The 26,834-nt window shown below is 43.6% G+C and overlaps 3 protein-coding genes across 3 annotated transcripts in view; 1 reads left to right on the forward strand and 2 right to left on the reverse strand.

The window, feature by feature from the left end:
* LOC308305102 (U2 snRNP-associated SURP motif-containing protein) overlaps positions 1 to 26,834 on the reverse strand; it is a 269,713-nt gene that overhangs the window by 136,690 nt on the left and 106,189 nt on the right. The window lies entirely within an intron of this gene.
* lrch2 (leucine-rich repeats and calponin homology (CH) domain containing 2) overlaps positions 1 to 26,834 on the reverse strand; it is an 88,323-nt gene that overhangs the window by 10,354 nt on the left and 51,135 nt on the right. The window contains exons 9-17 of the mRNA XM_080749771.1: positions 22,642 to 22,742; positions 21,575 to 21,642; positions 20,070 to 20,174; positions 17,140 to 17,208; positions 15,803 to 15,865; positions 14,762 to 14,810; positions 9,701 to 9,841; positions 8,168 to 8,218; positions 7,274 to 7,340 (exon numbers count right to left, since the gene is read on the reverse strand). Coding sequence (XP_080605897.1) covers positions 7,274 to 7,340; positions 8,168 to 8,218; positions 9,701 to 9,841; positions 14,762 to 14,810; positions 15,803 to 15,865; positions 17,140 to 17,208; positions 20,070 to 20,174; positions 21,575 to 21,642; positions 22,642 to 22,742 — 714 coding nt within the window. The remainder of the gene's footprint in view (positions 1 to 7,273; positions 7,341 to 8,167; positions 8,219 to 9,700; positions 9,842 to 14,761; positions 14,811 to 15,802; positions 15,866 to 17,139; positions 17,209 to 20,069; positions 20,175 to 21,574; positions 21,643 to 22,641; positions 22,743 to 26,834) is intronic.
* On the forward strand, positions 2,821 to 4,125 carry LOC308304114 (E3 ubiquitin-protein ligase TRIM21-like; the record flags this gene model as incomplete). The annotated part of the gene is made up of 1 exon (XM_080748673.1): positions 2,821 to 4,125. One exon carries the CDS (start codon positions 2,821 to 2,823, stop codon positions 4,123 to 4,125), a length of 1,305 nt encoding a protein of 434 aa, XP_080604799.1.

The following is a 26,834-nucleotide window of genomic DNA, read 5'->3' on the forward strand; positions in this document are numbered from 1 at the left end:
GCAAGGAGTGTGTGTGTGCAAAATTTGGCATGGATCTGGGCAACGGTTGCGGAGATACGATGTGACGTGCAAAAGTGTGACGTGTGACGGACGGACAGACAATGTGCCCATTACACTGTAAGAAAATATTGTTTTGTTTCAGATCATAAAGTAAGCATCTCATGTAATAAATAAAGAGCTGTGAGTAAAAAAAATTAGTTGTTTGCTTGAAAAGAGACCATTCACAAAAACGTATTTTTCTCCAGTTGTTATTCTGAGAGGGCTTGGTTTTGGTGAAACAAGGGTTTTCAAATGGCTATAACTAAAGAAGTGTACATGATAAAAACATAATTATTTTTTCTGTGGAAACTAGAAGTTATCCTCTTTCCTCTGGGCCATGGCATGACATAGTCATCATTAGACAGAATTAAAAAAAAAAATGGTAAACATGGTAAGAAATCAAGAAATGCTTGGCAACCTAGCTTGATAGTTCACTTTTAATGGTGGCAGTCAATGAGTTAACACACACAAACAATTACAGCATGTGGATGGCAGCCATTTTGGCAGCCATCTTGAAGAAGGTGTGCAGAAAGCTGATTACATGAATTAATTTTTTATATTTTTTTATCAGCATCACAGGCTGCCAGGAGAGCAGTGAACACATTGCTGTATCATATATTAGTGAACAGTGCCCCCCAGTGGCCAAAAATGGTAGAACGTACAGTAACGTGTAAGGCGGTAGATAGCTGGGCAAAATAGAACGTTTATAAACGTGTAAGGCGGCAGATGTGTTAAGTATTGACAGTTCAAGTGGTTAAATATCTGAAAACACAAATTGACATGAATCCAAAATACACTGATGATTGTGCTGTCAAACAATGAAACTATATGGAATCTATGAACAAACAGGTTGTGTGGGGTCCCTGCTTCATCTCTCTCTCAACTAAGGGGTCCTTGGCCTGAAAACGTTGAAGACCCCTGTTATAGACTGTATAGAGGTTTGCGCCCGAGTCGCCCGTTTCATAGTGAAGTGAAACATGACCGATCATGGGAATTGGCCCACTTATCCACCTGTTTCCGCAAGAATTTACTTTAGCCTTATCTGTGGGACACTTCTGTTTAACAGCAGACATACAAGCTCACGTCGCGTCGCAGATGCAACCGTTGTGTGCTTGTAGATCATTCTCGGGCGCAACGCCGGAAACTGACGCACAACTTCTACGCAATGCACGGCGGCAGGGGCGTCACACCAAATCCTGGGCCCTGGGTACAAGGATTCACTGCGGGCCCCCCATGAATGTTAACTATTGAAAAATAGCAGATATACAAGCTCACAGCGCGGCACCGAGTGCCGCGCTGCGAGCTTGTAGATCTGCTATTTTTGAAAAATCGTAAAAATGTGTGCCAAGAAACCTATGTTCAAACTCTTTCAAAATATTTAGTTCCAGGGACCCCCCAGAAGCAGAATTTGAGTTACAAATGTTCACTTAAAAAATAGATATATTCAAAGATTTGCACACATTTTCACGACTTTTCAAAAATAGCAGATCTACAAGCTGTGAGCTTGTATATATGCTATTTATCAATAGCTAAAGTTACTAGGGCCCCTCCACCTTGGGCCCTAGTAACCCAGTCCCACTTTCCTACCCCTTGTGACGCCCCTGCGCGGCGGGACGTGGGAAAGTTGTGGATATAGTCTGGTCAAAGTGTCATGTGAAGCTCATCAATGTTCAAGCTTATCGGAGATATGCCAGTTTATGCCCATCCATGCTATGCTATAAGCTACGGGCATAGACGGGCCCTCTCATGGCCCTTATATACTGTATGCCTCAATATTATGACATCACCCTCTACGTTTATATGAGGTTGCACTTATTGATGGTGACGTCACCAAGAATGCTGGACCCTCATTGGCTTTTATGTGTATTCCAGTGGATTACTTTGACTTGTCGCAACCAAATCGATGGCTGCGTAGCAATCGTCGCTAAGCTGGTATTTGGGGCTTAGAGAATGGTCCATGGTCCATTGCACTCAAAAGGACCACAATGGAGCTAAACTCTCACACTTTTAGATGTATGCTGTCCTTTTGAGCGCTGCTCCTGGGAGGAGCTAAGCTCCAAAGTTTGGCTTTGTCCTGTCCCTAAAAAAATCTCTGGCCCTCCAATAATGTCCGCCCCCCCCCCCAAGAAAATGTAAGCATAGCCCCTCTTTAACATCTATGCACCAATATAAGGTAATACATGTGCATGTAATGAGCTGTGCTAACCACTCCAATAAATGGCTATGTGTTTTTGCACCATGTGTTTTTTCCAAGGGTTTTCCTATCGGATTACATACGTTTGATGTGTAGGCTTTCCAAGAAGTTTTCCCTTGGGGTTATAACTACATGACATCACAAGATCACAGGATGTCAGTATTTGAAAATGCCAGTGAAAAAGACGCAATTATGGGAAATGGCATGTGTGGTTTCCATTTTTAGTTATTTTCCCATTCAAGTCAATGGGGTTATTTTATAGAGTAACTTCTAGCCAATAGGGAAACGGCAACAATGTCATGTGAAGCTCGGCCACCTTTTCTGATCAGCGTACGTGGAGGCCGGTCGGAGCCCTGTGGAACTCCACGTTTTGGGAAGAGGTGACGTCATGTTTGATGACGTAAGAACCGCTTAAGAACTGATTACACGATGTGCAGGCGTTAGTCGTATGAAGACAGAGACCACGAGAATGCGAGAGTGAGACGGTGGAGGAGAATCCTGTTAGAAATATTACTTCCCGAGAAGACCCACACCATAAACATTTCCTGGAGCTCCCATTCATATATTCCCGATTCCCTTTTGAAGAGATGGCCTCTGCCAGCATTCTCCTGTCTGAAGATCACTTCCTGTGTTCCATCTGTATGGATGTGTTCACTGATCCAATCACCACTCCGTGTGGACACAACTACTGCAAAGCCTGCATCACACAGCACTGGGACAGCACTGATGTGTGCAAGTGTCCACTCTGTAACAGACAATTCCACAAGAGACTGGAATTCTCTGTCAATAAAGTCTTCTCTGAGATGGCCGATCAGTTCCGGAGTCACAAGTTGAAAGAATATGAAGCAAAGACAGAGGATGAAGTTCAGCAGATGATCCAGGAGAGACAACTGAAGATTCAGGAGGTCAAACACTCGGTAGAGCTCAGCAAGAACGATGCAGACGCAGTCATAGTAGAAGGTAAGCAGGTCTTCACTGCTCTGATCAGCTGTATTGAGAGAAGCCAGGCTGAGCTCATTGATGTGATTGACGAGAAGCAGAAAACAACAGAGAAACAGGCTGAAGGCTTCATTAAAGAGCTTCAACAGGAAATCACAGAGTTAAAGAAGAGAAGCTCTATGCTGAAACAGCTTTCGCACACTGAAGACCACCTCCAAGCCGTCCAGAAATTCCCGTCCAAGTCTGGGTGGAGACCCACCAAGGACTGGACAAAGGTCAATGTCCATCAGTCTTCACACGTGAGGACAGTGAGGACAGCTGTGGCTCAGCTGGAGAAGACACTCAGTCAAGAGATTGAGAAGCTGTGTGACGCTGAGCTGAGGAGGATCCGGAAATATCTAGTGGATATAACCCTGAACCCTGATACAGCACACTGCAGACTCATCCTGTCTGAGGACGGAAAACAAGTGAGTCACGGAAACGTATGGAAGGATCTCCCAGACAACACAGAGAGATTCTCCGAAGACGTCAATATCCTAGGAAAAGAGAGCTTCTGCACAGGAAGGTTCTACTATGGGGTTCAGATGAAAGGGAAGACTGAGTGGAGTTTGGGAGTGGCCAGAGAGTCCATCAACAGGAAGGGACACATCACACTGAGTCCTGACGATGGTTACTGGACTATAGTGTTGAGGAACGCAACCAAGTACCGCGCTGCCGCTGGCCCCGCTGTCCTCCTCCCTGTACGAGAGGAGGTCCAGAAGGTGGGAGTGTTTGTGGATTATGAGGAGGGTCTGGTCTCCTTTTATGACGTGGAGGCCAGAGTTCATCTCTACTCTTACACTGGCTGCACCTTCACCGAGAAACTCTTTCCATTCTTCAGTCCATGTCTCAACGATGGTGGCAGAAACTCTGCTCCTCTGATCATCTCTCCTGTCAGCCACATGCTTGACTGATTCTCTGATTGACATGAAGACAACCAGGATTGGTGTGTCACTTCCCAGACATCGCTTCCCCCCCAAGAAACCCTGACCAGCGCGACCAAGGTGAGGTGATTCATGCGACTAGGATTATATGTCATCTTTCGGTGGGAGCTCACCTTAACAAATGTGTTAGTTTAGCGTAGGAGGAGTACAGCTGCCAACTAGAAAGATGCAATTGGAAATTGCAAGTGTGGTTGCCCTTGACTCTAATGGGGAGCCAATCAGAGAGAAGGGAAAGGATGACATCATGATATCAAGGTATCATGACGTCTGATTGGGTGAAGGGTTACAGCAGTACTTCAATGGGAAAACCCTTAGAGAAAAAGGTTACATCAGATGATGAGAAATCCAGACAAGAACTATAGTGTGGTTGCCCTGTGGGGCAGCCACACTAATAAGGATGTCCATGTAACCATTTGTTGAAAAAGGTTCTTTTTTTATCCCATTTCCTGGAAACTAAGATTTGGACCTACACAGTTTCTGCCCAGAGATGATAAGATACTGCATCTCCTCCAGCCTGTATCTCCGTCCAAAGAGAGATATATCCCCCACAGGGATCCATCCATCCTTCCATCCATCTTCAAACACGTATCTGGAGTCGGGTCGCAAGGGCAACAGTTCCAGCAGAGAGCTCCAGACTTCCCTTTCCTGGGCATCTTCAGCCACTTCCTCCTGGAAGATCCTGGGCCGTTCCAAGACCAGTGTGACGATCTAATCTCCCAGCTGGTCCTCGGTCTGCCAAGGGGTCTCTTCCTAGTGGAGATATAATCCATCTGGTCCTTGGTCTTCCAAGGGGTCTCTTCCTAGTGGAGATATAATCCATCTGGTCCTTGGTCTTCCAACGGGTCTCTTCCTAGTGGAGATATAATCCATCTGGTCCTTGGTCTTCCAGGGGTTCTCTTCCCAGTCAGGATATAATCTCCCATCTGGTCCTTGGTCTTCCAATGGGTCTCTTCCCGGTGGAGATATAATCTCCTGTCTTGAACTTGGTATTCCAGTGGGACACGCAGCGAGGACCTCCCTAGTGGGGAGGCGCTCCAGAGGTATCTGTACAAGATGCCCGAACCACCTAAGCTGACTCCTTTTCAAGTGAAGGAGCAGCAGCTCGACTCCGAGCCCAATCAGGGACCAGCATGTCTGGTGATGTCACTGGCATCGCCACTGGTGATGCCAGTGCTCTGCTGGTGCTCTAGTACAGTGATTCTCAACCTGTGGGTCGGGACCCCCAGAGGGGTCCCCAGATTATTTTGGGGGGTCCCCAGATGTTTAGCTTAATGTTAACATTGTTTTCTCACTCAACAGTAAGCAGACCAACATACAGTATAAGTGTATCGAGGGTATCTGCACATTTCTAAAGTGACAATTTAAGGACTTTTTAATACCTCTAAAATGACAAATGAAACATTGGCCAAATATTAGAGGAATACATTGTGAAAATAACCGATCAACGCCTCGTGTTGCGAGGCGTTGTGAGCATGTAGATCTGCTATTTTGACAATAGAACCGTGTTATACAAAATGTAATGCCTCAACTCTTAGTGCTCGTCAGGGTGGGGGGTCCCCAATTAAAATATGAATATTTTGGGGGTTGCGACCTGAAAAGGTTGAGGACCACTGCTCTAGTATGCCATACATGGCCTACTAGAGCACAAGGTGTAAGTTGGCACCTCGACAGAGTGCAGCTCCAGTTCATCCTGTATCCTGTCTGAGTGCATGGATGTGTTTAGAGATTAACAGTTCTCTGAAAAGGCACTGCTCCGTCCTCGACTCACTTAAGAAACAAGAAAACAAGACCCTGAGATACCTAAACTCCTTCACCTGGGGGAAAGTCTTGTTCTATATCTATCTATCTATCTATTAGGGATGTAACAATACATTTTAATAGCGATTCGATACATATCACGATACATGGTTGATGATACGATGGACGATATTGGTTCATTCATGGCGATACGATACGATTCGATTCAATGATTTAAAATCGATATAGTAACTATTTAGCAAAGACATTAAATCTGTGTGAAAAGTGTGGATAGTGCAGGCTTTTAAGGGAAACATGTATTATTATGGATATAAATAAGTAAACACAGTGATTATCTGCCAAATACATGGACATCGTATATAGACAAACCTGCACCTTGACATGAACCCAGAGATTACACACATTTATTGACAGACTAGTGTAGCTATATGGAAAGGAGAAGTAATTAAACTCCTCCTTTTTAAAAATATAATGCACAAGTAGGCAGTATCGATACAATTGATTATTTGCACTGCTGATTTGATACGATACAAAATAAAACGATACAATTCGATTTTAGCTGTTTTCATTTCGATATACTTAGATTTTTTAAGTTAAAAACGATATTTCGATACAGTTACTATGTTGTTACACCCCTACTATCTACCTACCTACCTACCTACCTACCTACCTATAAATTAGCCAAATCTATGTCTGTGTTTACGTCATCCAATGGGAAACCCCTTGAAATAACACAGAGTGACATCATCAATGGGGTGATGATGTCTCCGTCATCATCAACAGCCAATGAGGGACCAGCATTCCTGATCACCATCAACTGTGCGGTCTGATATAAAAAGAGAAGCGAAGAGGGTAACATGATATTGGTTTGACCTCCCGTTGGTTTGACCATCTAAAAACCTAACCTTGACCTCAGTTAAACTAACGCTGGTGAATGCTAACCTGGTGAGACGCTAACCTGCCGACGCTGGTGAATGCTAACCTGGTGAATGTTAAACTGGTGAATGCTAACCTGGTGAATGTTAAACTGGTGAATGCTAACCTGGTGAATGTTAAACTGGTGAATGCTAACCTGGTGAATGTTAAACTGGTGAATGCTAACCTGGTGAATGTTAAACTGGTGAATGCTAACCTGGTGAATGTTAAACTGGTGAATGCTAACCTGGTGAATGTTAAACTGGTGAATGCTAACCTGGTGAATGTTAAACTGGTGAATGCTAACCTGGTGAATGTTAAACTGGTGAATGCTAACCTGGTGAATGTTAAACTGGTCGGACCAACGGGAGGTCAAACCAATGCTCAGTCCCGGGAAGAGAAGAGAAGAGAAGACCAAACAAGAGAAGAGAAGCAGAAAGCTCACCTGATCGCGGTTTCAGTCCAAACACTGTCAGAGTGCTGCTGCTGAAGTCTGAGTTCCTCATGCCCTCCTGCACACAGAGAGTTACTGATGTTACACCAGGGGTCCAGTTGTCTGGATTTAACATGAAGCAAACACGGAACTGAAAGTGCATATGATTGGCCGTTAGTTGCACTCTTCTGCTACCAAAAGCAACATGTTCTCCATAGGATTCCATTCATTTCTACTGAAGTTTTACATTAGATTTTCTTACCTTAATATACATTGTCATAAACACTTTATGGTTCCTGTCGCTAGTTTAAAGCCTCGATTCAATCACCATGATATGCGTTTTGTGAAAACATGTTCCAATTTATGTTATAATTGATGTCAAAGCAGGGTATGCTGTAGGAGGGGCTTGTGATCATAGGCTCGTGATGATTCTTCTTTGTGTGCTTTATTTTCGGCAAGCTCAAGACAATGTCCCATGTATCCCTGCTGTTGCACGTGACCGTTGGCAGCCAATAGCATTCCTTAACCCTAAAACCCTACTAATCATTCTATATCTCACAATAGTAGCACAAATAGACGATCTACATCATGAAAAGTATTTAGTTATACTATGTTAACTTTACGAACTTAAATACACAGACATTGGACTTAAATACACAGACATTGGACATAAAGACAGTACAAGTGTAATACTAGTCATTGAGCTACTAGTATAGACTGAAGTAATTAAAGCGGGTCATGTTTGCATGTTTGGAATCGTAGCACTGCTGAAATCAATAAGATATCGGTATTCCAATATTAACCTGTGGGCCGCATTGAGTGAAGGTGTGGGCCACATGTGGCCCCCGGGCCGCCAGTTGCCCATGCATGGTATAAATAAAGCATTATAACATAATTAACTCTTACCTCACAGTCATCATTTCCACAGGAGTTCTTCCGGGCGCTCTGACACTTGTACTGCAGGGCGAGAAAACATTCATCCTTTCATTCGTTAATTCATTCATTAACTCACCCACTGCCATATGAGGAGTTTGGTGAGTTTTAATTCATTAGATTATCTCTAAAACAATCCAACTTCCATCCAGGATTCATTTGTTCAAAGAGAAAATATGGACGCTCCAATGGATTTCCCCTTTTTTGAGCGGTGGTCACAACGCTCCTATACGTGGCCGTGTGTGTGGGTCTGTCTGTCTGTCTGTTTGTCTGTTTGTCTGTCTGTTTGTCTCCGTGTCCGTAGCCTGCACTCCTGCAGTAACCTTTTCTGACCACACATGTTAAGGGAGGGGCGCTGTTGCACACACACACACACACACACACACACACACACACACACACACACACACACACACACACACACACACACACACACACACACACACACACACACACACACACACACACACACACACACACACACACACACCACCGCTCAGTTCACACGAGTGTGATTTTTTTTGGTAATGGCGAATGCCGTGCACATGCATGATACATGATCTGTGGACCGGCGTGCACGATCAACATGCATGTGCGCTGCGTAAAAGGTAAGAAAACTTTGGCAGTGAAAAGACAATGTTTACTCTACGCAGTCAATGAGTTAATCACTTGTACAGCCGGAAGAGAAAACAATAATCCTTTAATTTGTTAATTGTTTAATTACTTGTACTGCATGAAGGGAAAACAATTAAGCAAAAACATGGGGTTTGGGGGTGGGGTCCGCTCAATATGCCGACGGGCCGCTGTTCCGACTAGCGTCGGCAGGTTAGTTACTCGTCATGGTTACTGAGGGCCGCTGTTCCGACTAGCGTCGGCAGGTTAGTTACTCGTCATGGTTATTTAGGGTTAGAGTTAGGGTTAGTTTTTAATTCTTACATTTTTATCCCGCGATTTTGCAACCCATTTTTCACCCAGTTCCAATTGTCTATGTAATCCTGGGCTCTGCTCTCCCTCTGCCGCGCCTGGGGAGACAACGGACTGACCTCATGCTTCCTTCAATGCATGAGTATTCCAAGTTGTTTCTTTTCACCTGACAGGGGGGATTTCCCCGGGATGGACGTAGCGCGTGGAACACGTTATTCCAACCAGTTCCTTTCCCCTCCATCAAGCGCCCCGGCTGGCCAGGGGAAGGCATTATTGAGACCAGGATTACTGCATGTTTTTGTGAGGGTATCTACCCTAGGAGACACGGGGAGAACATGCAAACTCCACACAGAAAGGCCCCATCGTCAACCCCACCTAAGGTGTGGGCGCTGATGACGCAGAGGGAGAAACACGCCCCCAGCACCCACAGCGTCCCCCGGCGGGAATCGAACCCAGGACCTTCTAGCCGTGAGGCGAATCGCTAACCACTGCGCCACCGTGCCCCCCAGAGTTAGGGTTAGTTTTAGTGTCGGAATACCGGCCCGTCGGCACACTGCTGCGGACCCTTTGGGGGTTCCGTACCTTCAGGTAATCCTTCCTCAGGTACTTGGTCCTCCGGCGCTCTTCGTTCTGGTTGAGGACGGGAGGAACTTCAGGCCAGCGAGGCTCAGAGTCCGACGTCTCCGACCGCAGACTGCTGTCGAAGGAGCAGGACGAGGACGGCTGGCGGGGACGCGAAAAAAAGAAACACGCCGTTCAGAGTAGAGCCCGACCGATGTCATATTTTTGGGCCGATGAACCCATTTAGGCATGGAATTATTGAATGCTTTAACCAGTGAAAAATAGCAGATATACAAGCTTGTAGATCTGCTATTTTTGAAAAAGTCGTGAAAATGTGTGCAAATATTTGAATATATGTATTTTCAAAGCGAGCGTTTGTAAGTCGGATTTTGCTTCTGGGGGGGTCCCTGGAAAGAAATATTTTGAGATGGGGGTCCGTGGCCAAATAAATATCATTTTGGGGGTCCTTCAAATGAAAAGGTTTGAGCACCACTGACATAGTACAGGGGTCTTCAACGTTTTCAGGCCGGGGACCCCCAAACTGATGGGGAGATGGAGCAGGGACCCCCTACCACCTCGTAGGGTGGGGGGGTCGGGGCTACGACATATTTTAAATTTTAAACATGTACAAGTTACAGCGAGCAGGGTGGGCCGTACCACTACCATTTCTAAACATACTACTTATTAACTGAGAACCAATGTCAATAATATCAACAATCTGTCAATTGCATAGTAAACATGTATTCAAGCTATTCAAAATGGATAGAATCATGATTTATTTTTTAACATAAATGTGAACAATAAAAAACAAACAAAAAAAAAACATTTTTTTTTTTTTTTTTTAAGCAATAATTTCGCGGACCCCCTGCAGTACCTCCGCGGACCCCCTAGGGGTCGCGGACCCCCTGTTGAAGACCCCTGACATAGTAGTCTCTCAAGAACAGACTAACTGAGCTCCAGTTAAGTGAAAAGGACCTTTTCTTTGACGATGATTTTTCAAAAAAGCTTATAAGGATTCAAGACACTTATAGAATCGGGTCAAAATTCAAATTTTCACGATTTAAAAAAATAGCAGATCTACAAGCTCACTCACAGCGCGCGTGAGCTTGTATATCTGCTATTTTTCAATATAGTTAATGTTTGCCGATGGAGAGTGCTAGACCACCGATTGCCGATGTTTAACCGATGTTTTGTAATAATTTAAAATAATAATAAATAGCCTAAATTTCTAAAATGTATTCCCTTCAAAACTTTTTTACTTTTTTTTTTTACCAATGGTCCGGGGACCACCAGTGGTCCTTGAGCAATTTCCAGGTGGTCCCCGGCAAAATGATGGAGATTTGGTAACAAAATGGACCCTTTATAAGATCTTTAAAGAGGTGGTCTCATAGTTTTGTACTTTTTCTGTTTTTCATGTGTCTAGGAGGTTGAAAGTGCTTCATTAGACCCCCTGGTGTGGTTTTTAGGAACAATTATGTATTCTCTTGGTATTTGTTTGTTTTCTCTTGCAGGCTGCCACCTTGTGGTCAAAAATGTCAGTTAAAAAACACAGATACTAAGTATGTCACAGTATCAACTCCTCCCCTAATTACCATTCACCCAACACTGTGGGGTGTGGCTAACTTCAGCTGGGTCACCACCCACCATGACAGCCATGCATACTTAATGAACCGGGGGTGTGGCCACATACAAACCCAATTTTAACTATTTCTGTATACTTTTTGGGAAAAAATCTTCCTCCTAGTATAATCATAATACCTGATAATCATGTTTTAGAGGGGGGGGGAAATCATGGCACCAACTCTTTATCTCATGAGTGTAAAATGAAACCCAATGGATCCTAACGGGCAACGACGATATATTCTAAGTGTTGGGTCTGAGTGGCTAAATGTCATCAAATGGTGGTCTAATATTACTTATAAAAACGACCAATAAATCGGAGAGATAATGGGTCCAAAAACGACCGATATATCGGTTTGACCGATATATCGGTCGGGCTCTAGTTCAGAGGTCAGCGACGCAGCGTCAGCCAAGACGAATGGATAAGAAACAACCACCAACCTCGGGTTTACTTCTTATACTTCGTTATCGGCATAAAGGCCTGCCCATAGTACCCCGGAAACCTTCGGAATGTTCGGTGAGTAACGACTTTCCAACGTGCACATTTTCTCTAATTCGGTGTAATGCTTTGCAGGAGTTGCGAGTGACGTCGTTTTGTACTCGAACCAGACCTTTCTGCCGAAAAGTTCGGTTTCGGAGAAAGTATGGACAGGCCTTAAAGGACAACGTTGTTTTTTTTTTACAAAAAGGGTTCATATTTTAGATTGTAATTAGAGAAAAGAAAAAGTGAGTGTTGAAATGTTTTCATTTGCTTCGTTCTATTGTTTTATCGCGTTTACCGTGCTAAAATGTGGGGCATGCGTACGAATGGGGGCATGCATACAAGTGGCTAAATATGTCTTTTTAGACACAATAAGCCAGCAGTTTCTTTATTGCTATTAGTCCCCATAAGTCATATCCAACCATGAAAGGTTGCGTTGTATCTTGGGAATGGGCTTATTCTGTGTAAAATGACATATTTAGCCACTTGTATGCATGCCCCCAACCCCCCAACCACTGAAATAAGAATCTCTAAAACAATAGAAAGAAGTAAATGAAATAATTTTAACACTCATCTTTTATATTCTTTAATTACAATCTAAAATATGAACCCTTGTTGTAAAAACTAAAGTTGTCCTTTAACAGTTCTACTGCCAGATTTATTATTTATTTATTGGGGCTGGTGCAAGCAAACAGCAGCTTACCTTTGCGATCTATTAAAAATCTTATTCATTATTTATTTATTTTATTTTTATTTATTTATTTACACAGCTGAGGGCTAGTCATTTTCATTTTTTCATTTCATAGCTACAAAATGATATATTGGTTGTGAAGATTGACCCAACAGTTTTGTAGATATGGCTTATAGAGTTATGCCATGCAGAAATACTAGATCTGAGAAATGCAGCCTTTTAGATGAAATGTAACCTGCAAAATGTGAGGTTTCTCTTCACATTAATTAAAAAAAAAGTCTTATTTACATGCAGAGTTAAGCTCTGGCGTTAAACTCAATGACTGCCAAGGCACGAGTTTCACGAGTTATTACAGTAGTCCCAGGCTGCCACAGCCCGAGTTTCCCGAGTTGGAAGCCATTTTGAAAAAAATAAATATATATATATATATATATTTTTTTTTTTTTCAAAAATTTTTTTTATAAAAAAAATTCTAAAAATGCCTCAAATGTATTAGGCATGATCGCAATTGCGAAATTGCATGTTTAGCCCCATAACAAACACATCTTTCAAAATGTCAAAAATGGCTGTTTTGTCTGACTTTGAAGGCTTGTATCTCATGAATGCCTGAACGGATTTCCAAGCGGATTTTTTTGTTTGAAAGCTGTTAAAAAGTACTACACATATGGTACATGATCTAGGCATGGGCGTGCACGATCCGTGCACTAAAAATGTATCCGTGCACTAGAAATTTAGGAAGGTGGCAGTGTTTGTTTTGTCTGACTTTGAAGGCTTCTATCTCATGAATGCCTGAACGGATTTCCAAGCGGATATTTTTGTTTGAAAGCTGTTAAAAAGTACTACACATATGGTGCATATATGGTGCATGGGCGTGCACGATCCGTGCACTAAAAATTGATCCGTGCACTACAAATTTAGGAATGTGGCATCCTGGTACTTGGCAGCCATCTTGAAAAGGGCATTCAATGAGTTAAGTGAAATGTAGCCTGATATTTATGAAATGCTTGTGTGGCTTTATCACATTTTAGAAAGAAAATAATAATTTCAGGGCTGGTCTAAAGCTGTGCTTTCCGAAATCACTGCCCCGCTGCTATGCTGGGTTACATATGTGTACTTTAGCCAAGCTGGCGGCAGAGGGCAGCCTTATGCAAAGAATGGAATGGAATTGGGCCGCTCCGCTTGCCGTCGTTCAGAGCATAGACATGCATAATCTAGATCAGGTCCACAGAGAGCAGCCAGGAAGTATATTGGACATCATTGATGTTTACGTGTGGTGGAGATTTGGAAGCAGCATTACGGGAGATGTTTTTTACTGTACACACCAGCGCAACCCCTCATCAGCTTACAGTCATCAGACAAGGTAAAAGAACGAGCGTTCGTATTGGCAGCGAGCTGGGTTCAAAATTGGGGCGAACGGGAACGTACAAAGCAGTAAAAGAGTTAATCCCGAATGTGCGCAACGTAGTTGGGTGTTTTTTTAGTAAACCGGAAAGCAGGTTAGAGTCCATTAACCCACATTATCAGAGACAGGACTTCGATACTTTTACGGGAAAAGTGAGCGTGAACACAGCTTCTGAACCATCCTATAGCCCCCATGGTCACTGAACTAAATATTGGACCCGATTGTCACAAGACGCACAATTCTCCCTACATACATCACTCTAAAATGAAGATCTCAGTTGGAACCGTTGCCCCCATGTGACCCGATAGAGCGGTTGAAGATGGATGGAAGGCCTGTAATATACGTTGTCATACCACAAACAGCCAATCACACGTTGTGTCTGGCCTCATGCAGTGGTGTAACGTAACTAAGTACATTTACTTAAAGGAGTAGTTTTACTTAAAGGTGATACACCATGCATTTAAAAAGTATTTATGTCATATTGTTTATGTCCCAAAAACGTTTTTCAAAAGGTTTGAGGCTAAATTACCACTCCTGAATAGAGAGCCTCTCTCATTTTTGAATGGCTCTCAGAGCATTTCAGCTGCAGTACCACCTTTGGCCTGAACTGCGCCACCCCCCCCCCCCCCCCCCCTGCCGATTGTGATGACGTCACAATCGGCAGATGACGTCACAATCGGCATCAAATCTGAACAGCCCGTTTTGAGAACCCGTGGGACGCTTTTAACCTCCACCTTCCCAAAACCAGAGAAAGACACAACGGTCAGAAATGGGACTTTGTGAGGATAGAAGGTGCTAGTGGGACCCCCAAAAAAGGTTTTAAAATAGGAAAAGTGAAATTTCATGGTGTATCACCTTTAAGTAAGGAATATGAGTACTTTTTGGTACCTGTCCAGTCAGCGGTGGTCCTCCACTGGTTCCTTCGTCAAGAGAGGCACTGAGAGAAGAGACACAAAATCAATAACATAGAATAGATTAGAAATCAATACTTATTGTTCACATTATTTGAACGTATTGACATCAAAACTGGACTTACTAAACATAACAATAAAAATTACTCAGAGCTCAGGAGTAAGAACAAGTTGTCAAGTAATTTGAAAAAAGAATGCAAGTACGCCAGCCCAGCATTTTAACTCAAGTGCACGTTATCTTCTACACTTTGACTCGAGTACTAGGGATGAGTACTTGGTCCTCCACTGTGTGATTACACATGAAAGAATGAAGTCCGATTTCCAGGACTATATAACAATAATTCAGCTCAATAACGAGTCGCTTACTCCTATGTGCAATGCCCAAAGACAGTGGTTCTCAAACTTTTCAGGCTGTGACCCCCGAAATAATCACATTTTAACTGGGGACCCGGCACCCTGACGAGCACTAAGAGTTGAGGACTTTTGTTTAACACGGTTTCATTGCTATTTTCACAATTTCTGCCAATATTTGACATTTTGGCCAATGTTTCATTTGTCATTTCAGAGGTATTAACAAAATCAATAACCAAAGACAATGCATAGCTATTTTTTTCCAGGACCTTCTAGGACCCTTGATCAAATTCCAAAACCTTTCCAGTACTGGATTTTTTTTTTCTAATTTCAAAATATTTCCAGGAATTTCATGACCGTGGGAACCCTGAATGAATGAATGAATGAATGAATGGATGAATGAATGAATGAATGAATGAATGGACGAATGAATGAATGAATGAATGAATGAATGAATGGACGAATGAATGAATGAATGAATGAATGAATGAATGGACGAATGAATGAATGAATGAATGAATGAATGAATGAATGAATGAATGAATGAATGGACGAATGAATGAATGAATGCATGAATGAATGAATGAATGGATAAATGAATGAATGAATGGATGGATGGATGGATGAATGAATGAATGAATGAAGGATACATCAGGTCCATCGGTACCTGCGTGCCGTCTGAGCAGGCGAGCGCTGCTTGTTGCTGGAACCTCCAGAATGACTGAGGAATCTGAACGCACGCACGCACGCACGCACGCACGCACGCACGCACGCACGCACGCACACGCACACGCACACGCACACACACACACACACACACACACACACACAATCATGTTGTTAATAACATCCTGTAGAATGACCTGTAGAACGTGAACACACACACACACTGTCATATTGCTAACTCATTTACTGCCGAGACCCACAATGCCTTGTTTTTGTCCCAGGTTTCAACACTAGTCAACTTTTTCATTGTAGGGCCGACACTTTGTTTACATCCTAGTCTATAGACTAGAATGTAAACAAATTGTCGGTCTGACAATGGCCAAAATGATTATTTTATCATTATTTTACGCTTTTTGTGGTCATTCTTGAATAGAAACACATATATGAAGCTTATTTTTTTATAAAATATTTTCGAAACATTATTTTTATTTTAACATCTGTTTTTCAAGAAAAAAAGTTGACTATAGCTCCTTTAATATTGGATCCATTGCAAACAGACCACTAGGGGGTGAGCCCAACTTGTTTGCTTTCTTTTTGAAGACCTTATAGCAATACCCAACACCATGCCAAAAATCGAAAAACTATAGTCACCAATTGTTATGTTTTTGTTTTTACATATAAATCCCAGGTTATAGGTTATTATTTCGGGAAGGTGTATTCCTAAATCTTTAGTCTGTTCTCAAGCATGTACCAGATACCAGGTACCAGAATCAGTCTAAAAAGCATTTATATATATATATATATATATATTTTTTTTCATTCGAGATATAGCCATTTAAGCTCCCCACAACCATCTGGGACGCCATCTTGAAAATGGCGGCTTTCTGGGAGGCAGATTTTGGTAGATGTTATTTAGCATGGCCAATGCTACCAGAATCCATTGAAAAGGGGTTAAGTGATATTTTCTCTTAGATTGACTGACCTATAAATTAATTAGATGCATTATTAGAGGCCAATCCCTGTAAGGGGCTTGTAAGCCGCTATTAAGATTGGTGTTTCTATTATCATTATCTTTCCGCCATTTTTTTCTGTTCTGGCTTGACCGTGCAGTCCCTTTTTACAAAACTCTGCAATATGATAGAGGACTACGCCAAACGCCGAAAAGACGAAGCTCCAAACAATTGGCCAAAGGGTGGCGCTGTAGGAAGCCTTCGAAAGTGCAAACTTTGAACAGGTATAGCTCATGCTCTGTTTGACATACAGCCATGAAACCTGGACACACACATGCCCGCGTTTTTCTGGAGGGTCAACATTAACAGCGGTGTGTGCCGCGGCTACCTGTGTGCTCGGCCCGTCACCCTCCGTCGGTGGATCAGACTCTCTGCTCGGCAGATGAGAGAACGCCGCCTAGTGGCGGGATGCAGGGGGTGCGGGGGCGGAGCATGAGCAGGCAGGGTCAGCAAGAAGGGCGGGGCCAGCAAGAAGGGCGGGGCCAGCAAGAAGGGCGGAGTCAGCAGGATAAAGAGGAGCGAGACAGAGAGGAAAAAGGACACATTGTGACAGAGTTAGTGTGGAGGTTTTTTGAGCACTAGTTCTCAACCTTTTCAGGCCGCGACCCCCGAAATAATCATAATATGATTATTTATTTATTATTATTTATTTTAACTGGGGACCACCCCCCCCCCCCCCCCCCACCCTGATGAGCACTAAGAGTTGAGGCATTACATTTTGTATAACATGGTTCCATTGTGAAAATAGCCGATCTACATGCGTTGTGAGCATGTAAATCGGCTATTTTCACCATTTCTGCCTCTAACATTTGACAATTTGGCCAATGTTTAATTTGTCATTTTAGAGGTATTAAAAGGTCCTTGAATTGTCACTTTAGAAACCCTCTATACACTTAAACTTTATGTTGGTTTGTTTACTGTTGAGTGAGAAAACAATGTTGCACATTTAAGTTAATCATCTGGGGACCTCCAAAATAATTTGGTCCTGACCCACAGGTTGAGAACCACTGGTTTAGAGATATTAAAGAGTTAGGGCCGATGCATACTCACACTTTTAGAGGCTCTGTCCATACTACAATAAGACGTCATTCAGAGGTTGGGGCTGTTCGGTGCTGCCGAGATTCTGTGACTCCCAGAACCGAACCGAAACAAACTAAATTCAGCTCTAAAAGTGGAGTATGCCCCGCCCCTTGGTATGGAGGTTTTTGTTAGAGCCAAGAGCAGAGGAAGAGGATTTAAAGCTGCACTCCACAACAAGGAGACCTGATGTAGGTATAGGTAGGTAGCCGTGTGTGTTTAAAGATGGGGTGCCATGATTTTCCCCTTATAAAACATGATTATCTACTATTATGATTATACTAGGAGGAAGATGTTTTCCAAAAAAGTGTACAGAAAGAGTTAAAATTATGTTTTTATGTGGCCACACCCACCAGTTCATTAAGTATCCCTGGTTGTCATGGTGGGTGGTGACCCAGCTGAAGTTAGCCACACCCACAAGTGTTGGGTGAATGGTAATTAGGGGAGGGGTTGATTCTATGATGTAATAAAGTATAGATCTGTGTTTTTGGACCAGCACTTTTGACCCCACAAGGTGGCAGCCTCCAGCAAAAAAGCCAAATACAAAGAGAAAACATAATTGCTCATAACAACCACACCAGGGGGTCTCATGAAGTACTGTCAACCTCCTAGACACATGAAAACCAGAAAAAAATACAAAACTATGGCACCGCTTCTTTAAGCCCATAGCCCAATCAGGGACCAACATTATCTGGCAACGTCATCATTAACAGCCAATGAGGGACCAGCCTTCCTGGCGATTCCAGCGGTGTTGCACCCTGTAGACAATATGCCTTTCGGTGTGTTCCAAGATTTCTAGAGGAAGTCTGCGTTTAACGGACGTTACGTCATGCGGTGCGGGTCTGTTTACATTCCCCAGCGAAAAAACTAAAATAGATTGTAGCTCTTAACTCACTCTCTTTTTTATCATTTCTAAGCCACAGTGTTTGTGTTACGGCATGTAGAAGAGGCTGCCGTTTTGAGAAAAAAATGAAAAAAGGAAGAGAATCCGGAGAAAACAGCATTTTTGTGCAGCCGCTAAACAGGAAGTCAACGAGACACACAGCACGTCCGGGTGACGTAATTGCGCGCTGCATGTTGGGAAATGGAGTTTGTTTCATCACCGCGGTAGCCAAGTGCAGTAGCTACAGTACAGTATAGTTTACTGTACAACGCGTCAAACGCGTCGTTGGGCCTCCAGCGACATCAAAGAAATTGACTTGTAGACACCACGTGGGCATCCGATGTGTTAATAGGTGTAACATTGCTTGAATCAATGTTTTTGTTTGTATATTGTTTATTGCGAGCGCAACCGGCGGAGCAGGAGACGTAGACCAGAGTTAATTTCGTGCAGGGAATACGTTTGCAGGAACACCGCACCGTGAAAAAAATACAGCTTCCGGTGAAATTCCTACGGCGGAAGTTGAACGCTTTCTGCCTTCTATTGTCACCAGGCTTTTCTCTTCGGAGATGAGTAAGCCTGGCTACGCGAGGCTAGCGGTGTTGTCACTGGCATCACAGTGGTGAGCGCACCTCGTGACGCGCTCTGCTGGCGTGCAAGTATAGTCCATACATGGGCCTACTTGTGTTGTCACCTTGACACAGTGCAGTAATAGTTTTTTTTTTGTTTGTTGAAAGGAGCAGCGATGAAGTGAATGGGAGCGGAGAGAGGAGGTGAAGTAGGGGAGGGCGATATGGTGATGAATATCGTTGAGACGATACACTGTCTCCACGATATGCCTTTTCAGAGGTATCGTATACATCGTGATACAATTGAGGGAGCCTTGTAAAAAACCCTGTTTAATCGTTAATACAGAGATTCAATGCAGAATTCACTTGCATGTTGGTCTAAATCAGTAGTTCTCAAACTTTAAAATGTCAAGGTCTCCCCTTAACTCTGATAGTATACAGATGAAACCAAATGGACCCATAAGGGTCCATTTGGTTTCATTTGTATACTGTCAGAGTTACATACTTGTAAAGTTCAATTTAGACCTCCCAAAAGGAACCCAGAGAGTCTAGTTTTTGTCAAGTAACTTGAAAAATAACCATAAAAAAGAATTGTGATAAAATCGTGTATCGTGATACAGCTTGGGAAAATATTGTGATATTGTATTCTTCCATATCGCCCACCCCTAAGGGGAGGGGAGCTGAAAGGGGGCAGAAGAGGAGGTGAAGGAGGACAAAAGGAGGACATCCTACCTGTTGTGTTGCTCCTGCTGCAGGAGCTGCACGGCGATCTTCCTCAGGTCCAGAACCTCCTTCAGCTCCTCGTCCTCCTCCTCGCCGGGAGGCTCCTTGTCAGAGCTGGGAGGAGCAGAGCGACCTGTTAGAGTGGCTCTGTACAACTAGAGCTTGTCACCCGGTGTACAACTAGAGCCTGTCACCCAGTGTACAACTAGAGTCTGTCACCCAGCGTACGACTAGAGCCTGTCACCCAGCGTAGAACTACAGCCTGTCACCCAGCGTAGGACAGCCTGCCGCCCAGTGTACAATTACAGCCTGTCACCCAGTGTACAACCAGAGCCTGTCACCCAGCGTACAACTAGAGCCTGTCACCCAGTGTACAATTACAGCCTGTCACCCAGTGTACAACCAGAGCCTGTCACCCAGTGTACAACCACAGCCCATGACATTCTCTATCTCAGGTGGAAAGATGTGCATATTTACGTCACGTAATAGAATATAAGAGTCTGAAAAATAACAGTGTGCTGTGGATGAAAATGTTATTTACAGGGGCGAGTCAAAAACCCGTCTTCTATTAGACTGACCAGAGCAATGGTCAGAATCAGAATGAATGTTATATTCACATCCTAGATGGAGCTCCTCTCAGTCAATGCATTTATTTGTCTTTTATACCGTATATATTTTTATAAGCTTCACAGCAGCCACCATAGTGAGCTACGACAGAGATGCACTTATCAGTCTAATGTAAACATTTACATATTTACGTAGCGTAATATGACTTGGACCGTTTTAACCATTATTTTATGCTTTATCTATTTTTGAAAAATTGTGAATATTTTTGACTCGATTCTATAATTGTCTTCTAAATCCTTCTACGCTTTTTGAAAAAAATGCAGACCCCCAAAATGTATTTGGCCGCGGATCCCCCATCCTTTGTGGTGCCAGGGACCATGTGTAATGGAAGTTTGCTTTGGCCTTAGAGAACACCAGCTCATAGCTAGATCCATTAAAGATGCATAAAACACATCAATATAACATAATATTACGTTATCCCGCATTCATCCATTAATATTATTATTATTACTATTATCAATATGATAAATGGATGTCATAAAAGAGGAACTTTTGTCCAGTATGTGTGTAATGGAAGTTTGCTTTGGGCTACAGAATGCCAGCTCATAGCGAGATCCGCTGAGATGTATTAAACATGTTAACATGACCTAACATTACGTTTTTAGTACACAATAAAAGCAGGGCTGGGCTGAGTTTATGGCCGTGCAGTGGAGGGCATGGTTGGGACCAATGAGTCACATCCCAAAAAACCCAGGTTAAGACATCCCAGAGAAGTTGGGTTGAAACTAACTGAGAAGTGTTAACCCATTCAGAAAGGGTACACATTATTGTGTATCATATTTTTTTATTATTTGAATGAAATGAAATCACTGGCCTTTACAGGTAGGATGCTATTTTGGTCAAAATAAGGGTTAGTAGCACCTGAGAACTCCGGTGTTATTACTCACCCAGACTCCTCTTTCCAGATGTCCTTGTCTTTGTTCTGGTGGGACATGTTGAGAACCTTCTCCAGCTCCTGAAACACACCACGAACAACACCTTTAGCAGACACTCACAGTAAGCAAGGTAAACTAACACCAGGTAGAAATATTCATCTGGGATCAGAGAGTCTAACCCGTTTAATACCAAAGGCTTCCTTCAGACAATGCAGCAGCAGCAGCTTATAAAACAGCAATAGCAGAATAAAGAGAAATGGAAAGATTTTAGGAAAAAGAAAGAAGAAAAAAAGGAGAAATAAAATAAATAAATAAAAACTAAAGAATAAAATAAAATCAAAATAGCATTGACAAATTGTAATGAATACAAAATGACAGGTAACAATGAACCCGCCATCGATGTTAATTTGTCATTTTAGAGGTATTAAACAGTCCTTAAATTGACACTTAAAAGAAATGTGCAGATCCCCTCTATACACTTAAACTTTATGTTGGTTTGTTTACTGATGAGAGAGGGGACCCCCCCCCCCCAAAATAATTTGGGGACTGAGTGAGCACCCAAATTCCACAGGTTGAGAACCACCCCCCTGGGGACCCCCGTCCTGTGACAGTAGAACACAGTAACGTACCTTGATGCAGGAGACGGGACCCCCGTGGGGACCCCCACAGTAACGTACCTTGATGCAGGAGACGGGACCCCCGTGGGGACCCCCACAGTAACGTACCTTGATGCAGGACACAGGACCCCCGTGGGGACCCCTACAGTAACGTACCTTGATGCAGGACACGGGACCCCCGTGGGGACCCCCGTCCTCTGACAGCAGAACACAGTAACGTATCTTGATGCAGGACACGGGACCCCCGTGGGGACCCCCGTCCTCTGACAGTAGAACACAGTAACGTACCTTGATGCAGGACATGGGACCCCCGTGGGGACCCCTACAGTAACGTACCTTGATGCAGGACACTGGACCCCCGTGGGGACCCCCGTCCTCTGACAGTAGAACACAGTAACGTACCTTGATGCAGGACACGGGACCCCCGTGGGGACCCCTGTGGGGACCCCCACAGTAACGTACCTTGATGCAGGACACGGGACCCCCGTGGGGACCCCCGTCCTCTGACAGCAGAACACAGTCGTCCTCTGGGTTGGGGTCTATGAAATCATAGAGGTCCTGGTCTGTAAGGAGAGGAAACGTCACATCATTAAAGTCATACAGGTGCTGATCTGAAGGACGCAAGGAAAGGAAAACAGTCTACATTGACTGTTTAGAGCAGGGGTTCCCAAACCTTTTGTCTCAGGGCCCCATAAATATGTTTTTAATCCAAAGCACCCCTACAGTATAATTTTCACTCCCAGCACCTTATATTTATAGCATATCATCGTCGTCGGGTGGAAACCTTGTATTTATCATGTATAAAATGTACTAAACTAGTGAAAACAGCCGATCTACAAGCACACAACGCCGTAGATCTGCTGTTTTCACTAGTTTTGTGCGACAGTCTTGTATGACGAAGCAGGGCTTTGCTTTACCAAAAGACGTACACATTTGAAACTTGCCCGATAGTGACGATATGCTAGTGATTATGTTGCGAGGAAAAAGTTGAGATAATAGCCATGTTGGTTAGACCTGACTGAAAATAACTTTGTACTTCAAGTTTAAAATGATACTAAATATTTTTTCAAGTGTCCAAATGAATCCCAAATATTATCAAATGATCTCGCGGCACCCCAGGGTGCCCCGTCACCCACATTGAAAACCCCTGGTTTAGAAAACAAGTCTGTATGTACTGTATGTACTGTATGTACTATATGTACTGTATGTACTTATTGGTGGTGATGTCACCGAGAATAATAATAATAATAATAAACTTTATTTATATAGCGCTTTTTAAGACAGAGTCACAAAGTGCTTGACAGTAAAAACGAAGGTGCAGCAAAGAAAACAAAACAAATCAACAATATCGTTACAGTAACATCATATCAGAAATAGGAAAAGCAAAAATAAGAAGATATAAAAAGCATACAAGGAACAATAAAAACAACGGTGAAATCACATGTGCTAGGGGTTGAAAGCAGCTCTATAAAGGTGGGTTTTTAGCAGTGTTTTAAAACGGGGCAAAGAATCAGCAAGTCTTATATGTTCCGGTAGGGCATTCCAAAGCGTTGGGGCTCTAAAAGAAAAGGCCCGTTCACCTCTTGTAATGTAATTACAGGTAGGAATGATCAGCAGTCCTTTGCCTGAGGATCTAAGAGCACGAGACGGTTCATAGGGGACGAGTAGATCAGATATATAAGAGGGTGCGAGGCCGGACAGGGCCTTGAACGTGATGAGTGAGATTTTAAAGTCTATTCTAAATGAGATAGGTAACCAGTGCAGGGAGGCTAAAATAGGTGTGATGTGGTCAAATTTTCTGGTGCCAGTTAAAAGTCTTGCAGCTGCGTTCTGAATGAGTTGGAGGCGATGAATTGATTTTTTAGAAAGGCAGGAGTAGAGGGAATTGCAGTAGTCTAGGCGTGAATAAATAAATGCATGGATGACCTTTGTCAGATCAGGGGTAGACAGAAAGGGTTTAATTTTAACTATATTCCTGAGATGGTAGAAGGCAATTTGGACAACCTTTTTTATGTGCGTTTCAAGGGAGAGGTCCGAGTCGAGGAATACACCCAGGTTTCTGACTGTGGGTTGTAGGTTGGGTAGCAGTGGCCCGAGGTTATTTATTATGGGAGCTGGGTCTTTGGGCGGGTTAAATACTATAATTTCGCATTTGGTGTTGTTTAATTGGAGAAAGTTAACGGTCATCCAATTTTTTATGTCTGCATAGCAGTGGAAGTTAATGTTATGTGCCCGTATAATGTTTCCCAGAGGAAGTAAGTAGAGGGAGAAGAGGATGGGACCTAGAATCGATCCCTGGGGGACGCCACAGTGTAGGTGGGCCTTAGACGAAGTCGACTCGCCGATGCAAACTGAGAAGTGTCTATCGCTCAGATAGGAGTGGAACCATTTAAGGGCGGAACCAGAGATGCCCACACAGTTCTCCAGGCGGTTGATGAGGACAGCGTGGTCAATAGTGTCGAAGGCTGCAGTCAGATCTAAGAGGACAAGAACGGAGGAGTTGCCTAAATCTGCTGCCATGAGGAGGTCATTTACGACTTTCAGGAGGGCCGTTTCAGTGCTGTGGAGTGCACGAAAACCTGATTGGAATTTCTCGAAGAGATTGTTTCCACTCAGGTAGTCGACCAGCTGGGTGAAAACCACCTTCTCTAGGACTTTCGAGAGGAAGGGAAGCTTAGATATGGGTCTGTAGCTAGTCAGCGAGGAGGGGTCAAGGTTGGGCTTTTTTAGAAATGGGGAGACCAGAGCCATTTTGAAATAAGAAGGGACAGTGCTAGAGGACAGGGAGCTATTGACAACAGACAGGATGTGGGGGGCGACAGTGGGCAAAATCTCTTTGAGGAGGGAGGTGGGGATGATGTCTAGGGGACAGGAGGAGGGTTTCATGTGCCTAATGATGTCCAGGAGAGTAGCAAGAGATATTTGAGTGAAGGAGGCAAATGAGAAGGCAACTTCTGTAGCATTTGAGATGGGCACTACTGCTACAGACTGTGTGTTAGTCAACTGAGACCTGATGGAATTAATTTTATTGGTGAAGAAGCTGAGAAATTGATCACAGCGTTCTGGGGAGGCTTGTAGGTTAGGATTTTGGGGGGCTCCTACTGCCTGTTCAATAGTCCTAAATAGGGTGCGTGAGTTCTGGTAGTTGTTGGAGATGAGATTGGAGAAATATAGAGCTCTTGCAGCTGAGACTGCCTCGTTGTAGCCTTTTAGAAGGTCTTTTAAACTTTCATAGAAAACAATTAGTTTGGAGGTCTTCCATTTACGTTCTGTTTTCCTCAGTTCTCTTCGCAGGGCCCGAGTGTGGTCATTGAGCCATGGTGACACTGGCTTAGACAGGTGGGACTTTGTTTTGAATGGGGCAACAGAATCAAGGGTGGTTTGGCAAATGGTGTTGAAGTAGTTAAGCTGAGTGTCAGTAGTGTCAAATGCAGCTGGAACGGTGGCAGACGAAATAAAAACAGACCTAAATTTACTGGCGGTTAGGGGGTTAATAATGCGAGAGTATGTAGGGGCTGGGGGTGGCATGGGGGGAGGGGGATTCAGTGCATTAAAAACAATGGTGTAATGATCCGATACGCCCAAACGGCTGGTTTCTAGGTTTGAGATGTTAACCCCAGAGGACAATACCAAGTCGAGTGTATGTCCCCTGTCGTGTGTAGGGCCAGTAGGGTGAAGATAGAAATCAAAAGATTCCACGAGAGTGGTGAAATCTTCGGCTAAGGTGTTATTGGGGCAGCAAATATGAATGTTGAAGTCCCCCAACAGAATTACTCGCTCAAATTTAGGCATGGCGAGTAATAAAAGATCTGAAAATTCTGTGATAAAAGATGTGTTGGGTTTAGGAGGACGATAAACTAGAATACACAGCGTTGACTGTTGCTTGAAGCAGATGGCCTGGTGCTCAAATGAATTAAAATCTCCAAATGAGATGGGAGTGCAGGAGAAAATTGAATTATAAATAATGGCCACACCACCTCCACGACCACGACGTCCACTGCTGGAGGGCCTGGATTTCTGAAGGTAGGTATGGGTGGGGGGAGAGGCTGCATTCAGTAAGCTAAAGTCGTTTTTTAGCCAGGTCTCGGTGAGGAAAAGGAAGTCAATATTGTTTGTAGTTATAAAGTCATTGCAGACGAATTGTTTATTATTAAGCGACCTGACGTTCAGCAGTGCAAGTTTGGCATTGTTTGAGGGTCTTTGTGATGTTAGGGGGGCAAAAATCAATTCTCTAAGGATTCTGGGAACCGTAACATGGAGCAGGTGGGAGTGTGTTTTTCTGGAATGCTGAGTGATTAAAACGGGGATAAATGAAGGAGTTGGATCTATGATGGTAAAAACGTGAGTGGGTCTAATATGGGAATTAACAGTGGAAGTAACGGAGGAAGGTCCGCCCGACCATAGGGGGGCAGTGTAGCGACGTTTGGCGCTTGGGTGGAGCTGGCCGGATGTGGCCAGGGAGGGGGTGTGGACAGCCTGGTCAGACGGAGCAGAGAGTCAGGATTGTTGTGATCGGTGAGCGGCCACAGATCTGCGTAAATTGTTCATTAAAAGTTTGCAGCCTAGGCTGTTTGGATGTAGGCCGTCGGATAAAAATAAAGAGGAGCGATCCCAAAAAAGAAAAAAGTTTTGGATGTAGTGGAGGTTGGTAAAGA

The sequence above is a fragment of the Nannobrachium achirus genome (assembly GCF_963921795.1).
Source record: "Nannobrachium achirus genome assembly, chromosome: 19".
Taxonomy (NCBI): domain Eukaryota; kingdom Metazoa; phylum Chordata; class Actinopteri; order Myctophiformes; family Myctophidae; genus Nannobrachium; species Nannobrachium achirus.